Source organism: Diabrotica virgifera, chromosome 8, assembly GCF_917563875.1.
Source record: "Diabrotica virgifera virgifera chromosome 8, PGI_DIABVI_V3a".
Lineage (NCBI taxonomy): Eukaryota > Metazoa > Arthropoda > Insecta > Coleoptera > Chrysomelidae > Diabrotica > Diabrotica virgifera.
Genome location: NC_065450.1, coordinates 212,565,691 through 212,581,663, shown reverse-complemented (window position 1 = coordinate 212,581,663; position 15,973 = coordinate 212,565,691). Strand labels below are relative to the sequence as shown.

At 31.7% G+C, this 15,973-nt stretch overlaps 1 protein-coding gene across 1 annotated transcript in view; it reads left to right on the top strand.

Annotated features, from left to right (window-relative positions):
• LOC114331771 (soluble guanylate cyclase 89Da-like) overlaps window positions 1-15,973 on the top strand; it is a 176,138-nt gene that overhangs the window by 22,666 nt on the left and 137,499 nt on the right. Inside the window, exon 4 of the mRNA XM_050657619.1 lies at window positions 286-425. Within this exon, the coding sequence (XP_050513576.1) occupies window positions 286-425 (140 nt within the window). The remainder of the gene's footprint in view (window positions 1-285; window positions 426-15,973) is intronic.

Genomic DNA, 15,973 nt, shown 5'->3' with positions numbered 1-15,973 from the left:
AGTAAGATGTGGCATTGGATACTTTTGCCTTTAATTTCTTATGATATATCTATAGGAAGCTCACTAACAAATGTCCCGGCTCAACAATCACATCTTTTATGCGCTAGATGAACTGGTTTGCACTCATCAAGCAAGAATCCGCGTCTTGTACATACGCATGGTTGCAGCTGTTCAGCCAGAAATTTCTTTAGTGGTTGTAGAGGAGATCCAATAGAATTAACAATTAATTGTCCGCAATGGTAATCCTGGATTTGTTGTAGTAAAATTTGTTTTTTATAATTACAGGTCAGCTGTATCAAATAGCTACTGATTTTTTCAATTTAAGTCTAGAAACTCGGGTAATTGACACTGTGAATAAGGTAACATCAGATGGAAGGAATTTGACAATCGTTACGTTCCGTTTGGACTTCGATAATTCCCAGTATGTAAGTAAATAATCACTTAGTAATTACATAATATATACAGGGTGTTTTAAACAGGTATGTCATAAATTAAATCACGCATTCCGGGGACAAAAATAAATAATCCAACTTACCTTAGTACAAAAGTGTACACAAAAAAAGTTACAGCCCTTTGAACTTACAAAATGAAAATCGATTTATTTTCATATACTTATCGAAATCTCTTAGAGATTTTTCATTGAAAATGAACATGTGGCATTCTTAAGGCAGCAACATCTTAAAAAAAAATTAAAGTGAAATTTGTGCACCCCATAAAAATTTTATGGGGGTTTTGCTTCTTTAAACCCTCCAAAGTTTTGTGATAAAGACCCCCCAAATTAAATTATTATTGTGGCACCATTAGTTAAACACAGTGGAGACGCGTGACTTTTTCTAAAGTGTTACCAAAACCACATATTAAATATATACCAGATATATTATATATTATCTATATATATATATAATTTATTTTATAAATATTTTTATATATACAGTGTTCCCATACATCAAAGTTTGTTCGACTAGACACCGTGAATTTTCAGCTTGCTATTAATCAACTTTTTTGGTACGTGCGATCCAGGTCTATTATAAAAATAGATGAAATAAAATTAAAAAATTAAAAATTTAAGAAATTATATAAAGTATCTACAAACTAAAAACATATTTGTTGTTGTTAGGTAAAATATGTATTATATCACCTTTATACTTTATTAAAAAATCCAAATTGTATAATTAGTATACTAATCAGTACATTCATTTGTCATTTTTAGCCTAAAATATTAAATAATTTGTATTTTATTGATTATACACTACAATGTACTGTATAATCAATATTATTATATGTCATATTATAATAATGTTGTTGTTAATTAATATACCTATTTCGACAAGTAATTAAAATCGATTAATATGATTTATATAGGATAAAAAGGTATAGATATATTATCTGAATAATAAGCAAGTACAGTTACAAGTTATAAACTAATAATTAATAATGCATATTATGCAATAATCGAATCCAAAGTGCCGGTACGGTTAACTAACCGGAGTTTAATCGAGAAAATACCGGCCCTAAGAATAACAGACTTCATAAATGGAATTATAATTATTACCTATAATTATAATAATAATTAAAATTTTATTTATTAAGTCTGATATTCTTACGGTCGATATTTTCTGTCCCGATAGACACCGGCCCTACCTAGCGTCACCAAATTAAAATTTGGTAACACCAATACGCGGTTTCCGAGCCATCGTCCCCGCAAAATTTTCAGAGACGATCCAGTCAAAGATCCTACTATCGTTGCCACTCACAGAAGTGGTAAACGGCGCGGCGCACGGTAAGGGCACAGTATAATAAATATGGAACCTCTTTATACTGTGGTAAGGGCGTATTATAATAACGTGCAACCGATTTTACATAAATTCGCTGATATTTTCGTGCGTCTAGTTGGCTATTTTACTGAATTAGGTAGATACTATTAACAAATATTTCTATTTTTAAAAAATATAAATGGAATTATTTCATAGTAGTCATAAAATATTTATTTACAAATTTTAACTGTTACCAATGGTAACAATGGTTACATGGACGCTTCGCCAGTGGTTAAACACAATGTTTTGAAAACTTTTTTGCTTCTTAGTACTTTTTCGATAAGCCAATGTTTATCGAGATATTTGAATATTTGTCGAATCGACCACATATTTAGTTAAGTACTGATATATCTGTTAATAATCTAAAAATTTATTTATGACTAAGAGGTAAAAAAGTTTTAAAAACACTGCGTTTACCTAATGGTACCACAATAATAGTTTAATTGGAACGTACACGAACATTTGGGGGGTTTAAAGGAACAAAACCCCCATAGGATTTTTATGTAAACATTAAAAAGAAGCCGCATCTCGATAAAAATTGGCTTATCGAAAAAATACTAAGAGGCAAAAAAGTTTTAAAAACGTTGAGTTTAACTAACGGTACCACGATAATGAATTAATTGGAACTTACACAAAAGTTTGGGGGGTTTGAGGGAACAAAACCCCCATAAAATATTTATGGGGTGGACAAATTTCACTATAATTTTGTTTTAAGATGTTCCTGCCATAAGAATCATACATGACCATTTTCAATAAAAAATCTCCAATAGTTTTCGATATATTGAAAAAAATCGATTTTCATTTTGTAATTTCAAAGGGCTGTAACTTTTTTGGGTACACTTGTACTAAGGTAAGTTGGATTCAATCAATTTATTTTTGTCCCTGAAATGGGTGATTTAATTTATCACATACCTTTTTGAAACACCCTGTATAATGTTAATACAATGACACCTTTCGATATTGGGCGATTACGGAAATCAACGTTTGCCTACTACGCTAGGAAAATAAGGCAAAAATATACCATGTTTGGGTGGGACACTTGAGCAGCCAGGTTTCAAATGGGTTTTTGAGTACTATATAACTAATTTATTATAAATATAAAAATGCCCGTCACAGTTCTGACGGCAATTTTAGTTATTAACAAATAAGGGTCAAAAATGGCAGTTTTTTCGTTTAAATTACTACAGGTAAAAATAGTGCAAATAAATATCTAATTTCGAGCATTTATCCTTTAGTAGATAGACAAAGGTTTAAAATGGCAGTTTTTGAATTTTAGTCGATCATTTGTTGCTTGGGAAATTGCAAAATAAAACTAAAATTTCGAAAATAAAAATTTGCTATAACTTTTGCGAAAATAAACTTATAACTTTGATATTACATGAAAAGTTGAACAAAACAGTCTTTATAATGCAAAAAAATATAAGATGATTCATTAATTAGTTTAAATTTTATTCAATTTGTTTATCAAATGGAGCTTTCTTTTGCAATGCTATTGTTTAAAAAATAATAATGATATATCGATTTTGCGAGTACCGCATAAAAAAGAAGAACAATATTTTCATTACTTTTACAAAAAATCAACAAACGTCGTTTTTACCATTGCAAAAATATTTTAGTAACGTAAAGTCATTTTTGGCTTATAAACAATTTGAATAACTTTGTTAATATTAACTGTAAACAAAATCCACTTTGTTGTTTGTAAAGCTAATATTTTTACACAAATTATCATCACATATCAACAAATTAGTGTCAAAGTTAGCCACTTCTTTTATTTAATTCACAGCTATTTTGTTTAAAATAATAATTATGCCACCTAACTAACCCCATTTTGAAGTTCAACGTATGTAATTTATGTGTAAAAGTTTTAGTAAATTTTTAACTTTAATGTGTTTAATAAAGCTTTAAAAATGACGTCTTAACGAAATCGGTTTGGGGTCGGTGGAGGGGAATTATTAAAATGCGTCCATTCAAAAAATGAAATTAATATTAATTCAAAAATATGCTGAGATTAATATCTCTAGATCTTGTGGATGGATTTTGATCTTTATTTGTTTAATTTGTATGTACTCGTAGACTTGTAACAGTGGGATGAATCGTTCGTAGGCTGACACATAGATGCCACTAGTGATATTAAATCCATATGATTTTTAGTCAGCCGTAACCTTTTTTTTTATTATTAATGGCTTTGACAGAGCCAATTAGCCAGAGCCGTAACCTTCAAAACATGTATTTATAAATTTGACAGATGTCGAACTATTAGTTTATGAGGTATAGCATTTTAAGTGAATCAACTTCTGTTAGTTTAAAAAAAATGGATGAAAAGGAATTTCGTGTCTTAATAAAGCATTGTTTTTTGGGGAAAAATACTGTTAAAGCCAAATCTTGGCTTGATAAACATTATTCGGACTCTGCACCAGGAAAATGAATCGTTGAGAAATATATTGCTAAGTTTAAACGAGGCAAAATGAGCACCGAAGCCGATGCATGCAGTGGACTCCCCAAAAAGTCCACAAAATGATTTTTGGATGGCCGTAAAGTGAAGTTGTTTGAGATATCTGAGCCTAATGATATCAAAGGAATGTGTTGGATATACATATTTTGCATAAATATTTGGGTATGCGAAAGCTCTGTGCAAAGTGGGTGCCGCGAGAGCTCGCAATCGATCAAAAACAACAAGGAATTGATGATTCTGAGAAGTGTTTGAAGCTCTTCAATCGTAATAAAACCAACTTTTTGTGTCGATATATTACAATCGATGAAACATGGCTCCATGATTTCACACCGGTGTCCAATCGATAGTCAGATGAGTGTACTGCACGTGATGAACCGACTCCAAAGCGTGGAAAGACGCGAGAGTCGGCTGGCAAGGTTATGGCGTCAGTATGTTGGGGTGAGCATGGTATAATATTTATCGACTACCTTGAAAAGAAAAAACCCATTAACAGCGACTATTACATTGCAATATTGGGGCGTTTGCAGGACGAAATCGCTTAATAATGGCCCCATTTGTAGAAAAATAAAGTGCTCTTTTATCAAGACAACGCACCGTGTAATAAATTAATCAAAATGATGGTAAAATTTCATGAATTGAGCTTCGAATTGCCTCCGCAGCCACCGTATTCACCAGATATGGCTCCCGGCGACTACTACCCGTTAGCTGACCTCAATAGAATGCTCGCTGGAAAGAAATTTAGCACCAATGAAGAGTTAATCGTCGAAACTGAGGCTATTATATACATTTGGAAGCTAAAGACAAATTTATTATAAAAATGGTACTGAAAACTTGTATGACCGCTATAATCGTTGTGTCACTATCGAAGGTAGATACCTATATGAAAACGATGGCAAAATTTCATAAATTGGGCTTCGAATTGCTTCAGCAGCCACCGTATTCACGCTCAGATATCGCTCCCAGCGACTACCACCTGTTCCCTCGTTCTCTGACCTCAAGAGAATGCTTGCTGGAAAGAAATTTAGCACAAATGAAGAGGTAATCGCCAAAACTGAGGCTTATTTTGAGAAAGACAAATTGTATTATAAAAATGGTATTGAAAAGTTGTATAACCGCAATAATCGTATGAAAGTAACTATTATGCTGTGAGCACAAAAACAATAACAATAAAATCACATGCAATCAATGATTATTGCAGGATATGCCAATCTACGCACCCTTTTAAGGCTCTAATTACTAAACAATGTGCCTCGACAATGACCTTCAAAGCAAACTAATGACTCGAACGTTGGAGACTGGCATTTGTCACTAATTAGCAAAGACACTGATGGATGGGTGTTGGTTTTTGTTTTGGGATAATCCTGAAGTAATGTGCCGGAATATGAACACTTTTATACGGTGTACCTCGCATTAAACTTGGAGTGAAATATGTAATAAAAAGAGACATGAAAAACGACTCACTAGTCACTAGAGAAAATATGATAACATATTATTTCAAGAAAAAAACAGTATCTCTGAAATATTTTTGCAAAGGTCTTTTAGGAGAGTCAAGAGAGATTTTGACTTCGGAAAAAATCAAACAAGATAGAACTTTTTGTAATTTGATTAAGAAATGTTTAATAAACAACATATCAAAAAGTTCTACTCGAGAAGTGAGTGCTTCATTTTTTATTAAACAAATGAACTACGAAATTAGATGTTTTTTAAATAACTCCGATAATATAAATTTTAGAAAAAAACTGACTTGACCATTGAAAAATTCAGAAAATTTTACAAAAAAACCTTATATAAAGATTTTTTCCACCTACCTCTACCGAAAGTATACTTTTCCGGACCTGATTGTAGGGAGCAAAGTTGTACTTTTCCTCCCTAGGGAGGAAAATATTTTTCCTCCCTAGGGAGGAAAAGTAAAAGTGACGTCATGGTATTTCATTCATGTAATATAACTTATTGACGCCCTGTACAATATCTATTTTCTATTACGTAAGTATCTATACATTTTAACGTTTATTTAAAAACACTCTGTATTTTGTAGAATGGTAAAAAACACTAAATTGTTATTCTGATTTAACAATGTTTACATTAATAATTTGACTTATATTTGACAGTTGACAGTTATATTGTACCTACTTGCTAGTTTTAGTTCTAATAAATTTTGTTGGTTAGTTACATAAATAAATTAAGTAAAAATGATAAAATGACTTGTTATTTGAGGAAGGTGGAAAAACCATATGTATAACATGGGAGTAAAGTGCCTTTTCCTCCCTTGAATGATTACTGCCCTCCGCTACGCGTCGGGCAGTAAACTTCATTCTCGGGAGGAAAAGAAGCACTTTCCTCCCTTGTTATACAAATAGCTATTTCTACAATTAAAACTGTATCTTCTATAATTTTTTATTTATAACGCTAAAGTCACCCTTCTCACAAATATTGGCGCACTGTAAACTAACGTACGGCGCAGTGCACGCTTGAGTTATTTTAATGTAATTCTTAACTAATGGACCAAATAAAATTTTACAAATTGAACATGAAAAAAGAATAATTAAGCTATCTTATGGTTATAATATAGAAAGAAATAAAATGTATGGGCATAAGTAAAGTGTGGGCGGAAAGTGAGCCTTACATGAATTTTGTTTAAAAATGATTTAAACATGTGTAACTAATACAATTTTTCTTAGAAATCTTACCTTCCAAGCATCTTGCTAAATGATGTTTTATTCAAAAAAAAAAAATCTCAAAAATTTAATTCAAGTGATATGACGTCTCAAAAAATGTAATTTTTGAAATCTTCGTAGTTTTATAGAATTGCCACCAATTTAAGACGGTATTACTTAAGTTTTAACAGATCTATTACAGATCAATCATATTCACTGTGTGCAAGTACTTGGAAAGGAAACGAGAAACGACCGTGCGCGAGTCGCCGAGAAATATTGCAACTATCTTAAATATTTCATATTGTCAATTGAAATTGTCAAATTGACCTATATTTCATAACTTCTGTCATTGAAGCAGAAAAATTATATATTGCTCCACAATATTGATATGATATGCAATTATTACAATATATAAAGGTAAATTTAATTAATTGTATTTTGAGTGCAGTACTGCATTTTATTAACTAATTTTATTTACTACATACAATTGTTCACGTTTTCATAAAATAACCTGAATTTTATTTTATTCTTCTTACTATTTTTTTGGACTATGGCCTTGACAATTATCCAGTAACCTGGACTAATATAATTGGCCAATATAATTAAAAGTGCGAATAAAAGTACAGAGCGTAGAAATAGGGGTCGCTTTGCCGAACTTGCACGGTCCCAATATTAAGTTTTAACAGATCAAATTTAAGTAATGTTATACGAGGTATGTCAAAAAATATGAATTTCACTCAAGAGTAAAGTACCTTTACATTTCACAATATCGAAAAATGTTATTAAGAAAAGTTGTTTGGAATTAAAAAATTGTTTTAGTGTTTAATTACATCATTCTAATTAAAATATTGTGAATAATAAAGGGACTTAACTCTTAAGAAAAATTAATATTTTTTACATACCTCGTATAAAATTAAAAAAGTTTGACATCTGATGATTGTATCTTAGATTTTAGACCAGGGAGAGTATTTTATGAAGAATAACTTTTTTTCGTAAAAGTGATAATAAAATAGTTATCATAATTGTAATAAAAAGACGATGAGTATCCGTAATTTGAGAAAAAATTGATTTTTTTTTTCGACTAGAATGATGTAGTTGTATATTTCGACATAGTTTCTAATTTTAAACAGGTTTTCATAATAGCATTTTTTGATAATCTGGAATATAAAGGTACTTTACTCTTTAACGAAATTCATATTTTCGACATAACTCGTATAAAATTGATAAAATTTGATATCTAATGGTTGAGTTTTAGATTTTTGACTATCCAGAGCATTTCATTAAGAAACACTTTTTTTCGTAAACGTGACAATAAAAAAGTTTTCCATGTGGTTCCTAGCTACGCAGACACACTGTATAAGAGCTTCTATATAAGAATTTTCAAGTTGCAATGCCATATTCGGATTCAGCATAATCAAAAACAAAATAGAAACATATTTGATCAAAGTAAAATAATGAATTTAACGGTATTTTTAAAATTATTTATACAAAAAAATTGTTATTGTTTAAAAAATTAATAAACAATTAGCGGCCAAATCTGCGAGTAGAACTTTTTCCTATAACATGCATATAAACTAACAAAAAGGTTTAAGAAAAATATAAGCTTGTTTGAATTTTTCCGAAACATTGCATATTTTCGTTCTAATTGCACTCCCCTATTATTTTTAACAAACAATCAACAAAAGTCGTTTTTACCATTGCAAAAATATTTTAAAATAATTCATCTAAATGAAGTCATTTTTGGCTTATAAACAATTTTAATAACTTTGTTAATATTAACTAAATCCACTTTGTTGTTTGTAAAGCTGATATTTTTACACAAATTATCGCAAAAAAAATTAGAAAAATATAAGCTTGTTTGAATTTTTCCGAAACAATGCATGTTTTCGTTCTAATTGCACTCCCCTACATATTATTTCAAGAAAAAAAAATGTATATCTGAAATATTTTTGCAAAGGTCTTTTAGGGGAGTCAATAGAGATTTTGACTTCGGAAAAAATCAAACAATATTGAACTTTTTGTAATTCGATTAAGAAATGTTTAATAAACAACATATCAAAAGTACTATTCCAGAAGTGGGTGCTTCATTTTTTATTAAAAAAATTAACTGCGAAATTAATTGTTTTTTTTTTAATTTAAATTGAGAAAGGCAGATGAGACAGGATGAAACTGGGAAAGTTTGGTTAGGGAAACAGGAACGAGCGTGTAAAAACGTAACTTCGTTTCCTAGTGGAAAAGAAGCTATTCCAAATGAACAGTTTCTTCTACAAAAAAGATCATTGAAGATGGACGTGGCATAGTCAAATATAAAAACTAGGAACGAGATCGATTGTATGATTAGTAACCAGAACCAAATCTTTAGAGATTTTATAGTCCTAAACCAGTAAAAGCCTCGATAGAAATAAACCTTGGGAGAAAGTGATACCGTATGATCAAAAATAAGACCAGACCTACACACATTAACATAACAAAAATGTCTACTTTCGCGCACGCGTTTCAGTTTGGAAAGTTTTACTTTTCCGCACGCGTTTTACTTTTCCGCACGCGTTTTACTTCTCCGCACAAGTTTAGATATTTTAATATGGCCTTAAAATAATTATATTACATGCAATAAACTAATATTTAGATATTACTTACTATTTTATTTCAAATGTATCTTATTGTGTTCCTCTTTTAATGAAATTAACGCGACAATTCGATGAAATGAAATTATTTTGACATAATATTCGAAAGTCAAATCGGTAGACAATAAAAATCGGTCGAAACCAAGATCGTCGTCATGCTAACTAATTAATCGGCGGGCTGAAAAGTTTGTAGGCTGACACATAGACAAGATGCGTTTATAAATTTGACAGTTGTCGAACTATTAGCACCGAACAACGTGCTCGGTGCTATTAGTTTATGAGATATAGCATTTTGAGTGCAGCAACTTATGTTAGTTTTAAAAAAATTGATAAAAAGGAATTTCGTACCTTAATAATTGATAGCTTTTTGACGAAAAAAATACTGTTGAAGCCAAAGCTTGGCTTGATAAACAATATTCGGACTCTGCACCAGGAAAATCAATCGTTGAGAAATGGTTTGCTAAGTTTAAACGAGGCGAGATAAGCACCGAGGATGATGCATGCAATGGACGCCCCAAAGAGGCTGTTACCGATGAAAACATCAAAAAGTCCACAAAATAATTTTTGATGACTCTAAAATGAAGTTGTTTGAGAAAGCTGAGACTGTAAAGATATGAAAGGAATGTGTTGGGTATATTGTGCATGAATATTTGGGTATGCGAAAGCTCTGTGCAAAGTCGGTGCCGCGAGAGCTCACAGGCGCTCAAAACGAACAACGAATTGGTGTTTCTGAGAAGAATTTGAAGCTATTCAATCGTAATAAAACCAAATTTAAGCGTCGGTATATTACAACGGATGAAACATGGCTCCATCATTTCACACCAGAGTCCAATCGACAGTCTGCCGGGTCCACTGCACGTGATGAACCGACTCCAAAGCGTAGAAAGAAGAAATAGTCGGCTGTCAAGGTTATGGCGTCAGTATGTTGGGGTGAGCATGGTATAATATTTATCGACTACCTTGAAAAGAAAAAACCCATTAACAGCGACTATTACATTGCAATATTGGGGCGTTTGAAGGACGAAATCGCTTAATAATGGCCCCATTTGTAGAAAAATAAAGTGCTGTTTTATCAAGACAACGCACCGTGTAATAAATTAATCAAAATGATGGTAAAATTTCATGAATTGAGCTTCGAATTGCCTCCGCAGCCACCGTATTCACCAGATATGGCTCCCGGCGACTACTACCTGTTAGCTGACCCCAATAGAATGCTCGCTGGAAAGAAATTTAGCACCAATGAAGAGTTAATCGTCGAAACTGAGGCTATTATATATATTTGGAAGCTAAAGACAAATTTATTATAAAAATGGTACTGAAAACCTGTATGACCGCTATAATCGTTGTGTCACCATCGAAGGTAAATATATTGAATAATAAAATCAAAGTTTATTAAAACAATTCTTTTTTCTATGTTAGCCTACGAACTTTTCAGCCCGCCTGTTATATTGAAAGTTTGGTTTTGACAACCTTGTCAAAGAATTAATTTGTGTATGTATTTTCATATTAATTAAATTAATTGATTAAGATTTGGGCTTTTGTTAAAGACTTGTAGAAAAAATATTGTTCGTACTCTTGCAGAAAGTCTCTTTTCCGCACTCGACTGCTTGCCGAACTCCCGCTTCGCGTCGTTCGGCAAACTGCAGTCGCGTGCGGAAAAGTATGGCTTTCTGCACTTGTTAGGAAAATAACTAATATATATATATATATATATATATATATATATTTACTCCCAGCGTATGAAGTGAGCCACATATCAAAAGAAACTGCGGTTGAAGTGAGGTCCTGTACAAAGTGAGGTCCAGTATACGGACCTCACTTAGTCAATCAATGTAAGACTTTTTCGTAGACATGTACTGATAGCAAACACTGTTTTTTTACAAAAAAAAGTGGGACCTCACTTTGTATGGTCCACATCAATTTTTAGTTCAGAGATTTTCCGCATAGAGGCGCTGACTTTGGCGTATATTTTCTAACCATGTATATTCTATGCCCTGTTGAATAACTTACGATACACATAGTGAGGACCATACAACTGGCAACATCTGTTCAACCAATCTTTAAAACAGTGGATCGTCAATCGTCGCATAAATTCAAACAGTACAAAAATGTTTAATACTTTAATCCTTTTTGAGAGCGTAGGCGCAAAATTTCGGTCGAGTTCTTTTTAAACGCATTAATTTTTTTCGAATCCTGAGATAACTAATAGGTATTTTTAAAATATTTAAACGCAAAATAGAAGACTACATTATTCCCGAGGGCAGAAAGTCCCTTATAATGAACAAAAAGTTTCTTTTGTAATATATATTTAAAATTAAAAATCAGACTATTTTTTTTCACCCCTGTGACTTATTAAAATAAATATTATAGTAGTTCTCAAGGACTTTCGACCATGGACAATACAGTAATATTTCTTTCTGCGTTTAAATTTTTTTAAAATACTTAAGGTTTTCTCAGTATTCGAAAAAAATGAACGCATTTAAAAATCATTCGAGCGAAATTTTTGCGCATATGCTCTCAGAAAGGCTTAAAATACTATAAATTTTTGTAATCAGTATTTCAATAGTTATTTATGATATAAGTGTTAAAAGTACACGTTTAAGGCACGCATGTGAAAGTTTGCAGAATGAGCGACAGCGAGTTCTGCAATTCACATGAGTGCCTTAAAAATGCACTTTTTAACACGCATATCATGCAATATTTTTTCTACAAACGTAATTACAGGACAATATCTACAAAAACTTTTACTTGAACTTGACTGACATTCCATTTTTATATTTTTTTGACATTACATCAAAATTGCCTATACGATCAATACGAATTGCAGTGCCATAAAAATTTTAAAGCACTAGTGCCTTAAAGCAGCGCCGGATAAAGGGGCGGGCGAGCCGGGCGACCGCCCGGGGCGCCAGAATTTGGGGGCGCCAAATTTTGAGAGACGCTGATATATAAATATAATATTTACCCCCCTCCGTGGCTCAGTGGTAAGAGCGCTTGCCTTTGGATCGAAAAAATCCGAAAGGTTGTGGGTTCGAATCTCACCAGGGTCGGAAATTTTTCATTTATTATAAATTAATGAATGAATATAGTTTCTGTCCTCGTGGGATCGGTTCTCACCGGAGGGACCGCAGACGTTCGGATACAATTAGCGTCTCTTTGCAAAGACAATGACGTCGACATTGCAAAGTAACAAGCCACTTACTCAACACCCACACTACTTACACATGACACTAGGTACCTAACTGTTCAAAATTACCGTACCTACCATGCCAATGGCCATTAGTTGTCGAGGCATTAGCTAAACAAAAAAAAATATAATATTTTTTACATTCACTATTTTTTTGGACTTTATAGATTATCTTTGGGCTAAGATTACTCCTAAGACAATTAATATTAAATAATTGTAACAATAAGAAAACTATTTCTAGCTCACAAAAATTCTCTAATAAAAATAATGCAACCTAAAAATTGTTATGGCTTTTAAAGGTCATTTTTGTCAGGTAATACCTATCACTTTTATGGTATTACAATGTTATACATACATACTTAAAATACACGAAGATCAGATTTACGAAGTATCAACAAATTTATGAATAGTCAGTAATATTATTATACTGCTACTTGTCATTATAGCCTCAATGGTTAGATAGTTTTGTCTTCCTGTTCTGTAAACTTTGCTTTATCAACATTGTCGTGTGTCCGTGGGTGTGTAATTTGAAATAAAAAAAAACAAACCAGGTATATCTATATGAATTAGAATTGACAAGTTCTTTTTCATAATATGAATATATAGAAATTTATTTCGAATACTTTGTACGCGTTAAGATGTTTCACTTTTTGCATAAAAACGGCACGAACGACGTATGAAAAAAAGGAATAATAGATTTTTGTATATATCATAAATTGAACGAGTAATTCCAAAATGATTTGTTATTTGAAATATCTCAGTGGCGTACTATGTTTTTCTTTAAAAAAATTCACACCATTTCAACAGTAGATATAAAATTATTAATTTTATGTCAAAAAATGCGCAATAATTACCTCTTAAAACACATCAAATTTCATTTGCATATCTGAACCGGTTTTAGAACAATAAAGAAATCGTCAGTTTGTAAGAAAAATGTCAACACCCCATATCTCGGAAACGAAGTATTTGCTGACATACGCTTATAGAGCAAACTGTCATTATTTTTTCATATAGAATTACCCTTTAAAGTTTGTTGCATTTATTTAGAAACATCCTGTTTTTTCTTGACCACCCTGGATTTCCATAGTTTTTCCTGTATTATTTCACTTGACCGTTATTTTCAGTTCTTTCTGTTTTTCCAGTCCTGCAGGTTTCTTTTCTAATATTGCTTCGTCCATTTTATCTCTAAAAGATTTTCGGGGTCTGTCTCTCTTCCTTCTTCCTATCGGGCTCCAATCTGTTATTCTGTTTATCAACGATTTTGGTCTGCTCTTCTGCCATGTCCGTACCAGGTTAATCTCTTTTGTTCTATGTTGTCTATTATCCCTTGAATTCATTACCATTATTTTCTTAATCTCTATGTTATTTATTCTATCCCTTCTACAGCTTCTACTTAGGTATTCGATCTCTGTTGCTCTTATTTTGCATTTGGTTTTCGTATTTTTTATTCAATTTTCACACCCATTATTCAGAATACTTTTTGTCATGGTGTTATATTATATTCTTCTTTTTGTTTTTATACTGATGTTCTTATCCCACAGTACCGGGTTTAATTTTAGTATGCAGCATATTGTTTGTCCTAGTAACTCGATACCTAAAACCATAGCTTGGTTCTATAGGTATCGAGTCATAGAGATAATAAAAAGCTCATGAGATAATAAAAAAAAAATAATGAATGATTTTATTTGAATTTGCATAGATTATTGTAAGGCCAAGGATATCACAACGGCTCTAAAAGAAAGAGAAAAAATAAAGATGTACAAGCTCGCGTTTGCAAAGAATATCCGCATGTTATTTTATGCTAAGTGGATGCCACTCCCTCAATTTAGTTATTGGGGATGCAGCTATATCTTGCGCACAATCAACATGTTTTTTGGTCTTGTAGAAGATTTATACACACTAAATGATATAAATGAGTCAGATTAAATAAATTATTAGACGAATTTTTTACTAAGCAACAACATTTTTGTTTAATTTAGTAGTATTTTGACAACGGCACCCGATTTGGGCGTCGAAACGATAATGAAATTATTTTTTTCAATTTAATTGTGGCTTATTTTCCATCTAAATAGTTATTTATACACATTTTTTACTGGTTGTTGATAATGTGCATTTATCTTTTACCTCGCTTCTTCGTCGCTTGAACTTAAAATGTGCTCGCTATGCTATGCTCTATGTTGGATAAGTTGTAAGTAATAACTATCCTACTATTTTTTAAATAAATATATTTTTACATAGTTCTTTATGGTAAAATTTTGATTTTTTCCTATTTTTTTTATATTTGCAGTAAATTTGTATATTCTTATATGAAGGGGCGCCAAATTTTATTTTGCCAGGGGCGCTCAGAACCCTAAAACCGGCCCTGCCTTAAAGTAGCATTTTTAACGCACGTATGGAGTTCTAAAAATTGCATTTTTAACACGGTTGTAGAAAAAAGCCTTTAAATGAGGTGTCACATGATGTACTTACTTTCCTATTTAAAAAAATCAAAGTTGTGCCTGTCACCTGAAGAAGAGGGATCGCGTAAAGTTCGAAACATTTACGCTATAATATACTATGATTATTTTAAAAATCGACCTATCCGAGCGTTTTTCTTATGTGCTAAAAATAAATAAGTTAATAAGGGGGGTAAAACTTATTCCAGCGAACTGTATTTGTAACAACCAAGGTAGGGATGGCGGTTGTTGAACAAAAAACCGGTTTTCGGTTATACCGGTTTTTTACTTACGGTTTAACCTGGCGGTTATAACTGGTCAAAAAAAGCGGTTGTTCCAAAAACCATTTTTCGGTTTTTTTAATCAGAAGCAAATACTCGATAGGTTATAATGTTAATATAATGTTATGTGTTACATAATATTGTGTTTTCAATTTTATCAATCAAAGGCAAAATTAAAATTAAATTAATTTTTTTTAATAACGCGGGCACATAAATTTGATACACCCTGTATATTGATCTGTAAATATTTATTAGAATTTAGTTTGGATGTAAGTGGATTTCTTTTTTTAATGAGCTTTCCGATTAACCATTAAAGACTTTTGTGAATAATTAAAGTGAAAATAACGATGTATTTTGATTTAAAATGGAAAAAGATTGTTTAGGGTAGAGGTAATTATCAATTTCTAGAAAAGTGGTTTTAGGAGAAAGTTTGGAATTTTAGTATCTTTGTTTCAACACGAGTAAATGTTGTATAGTTCTCAGAAGGTAATTAGGATGGTCGGAATGGTTTTGAGGGTGACTGTTT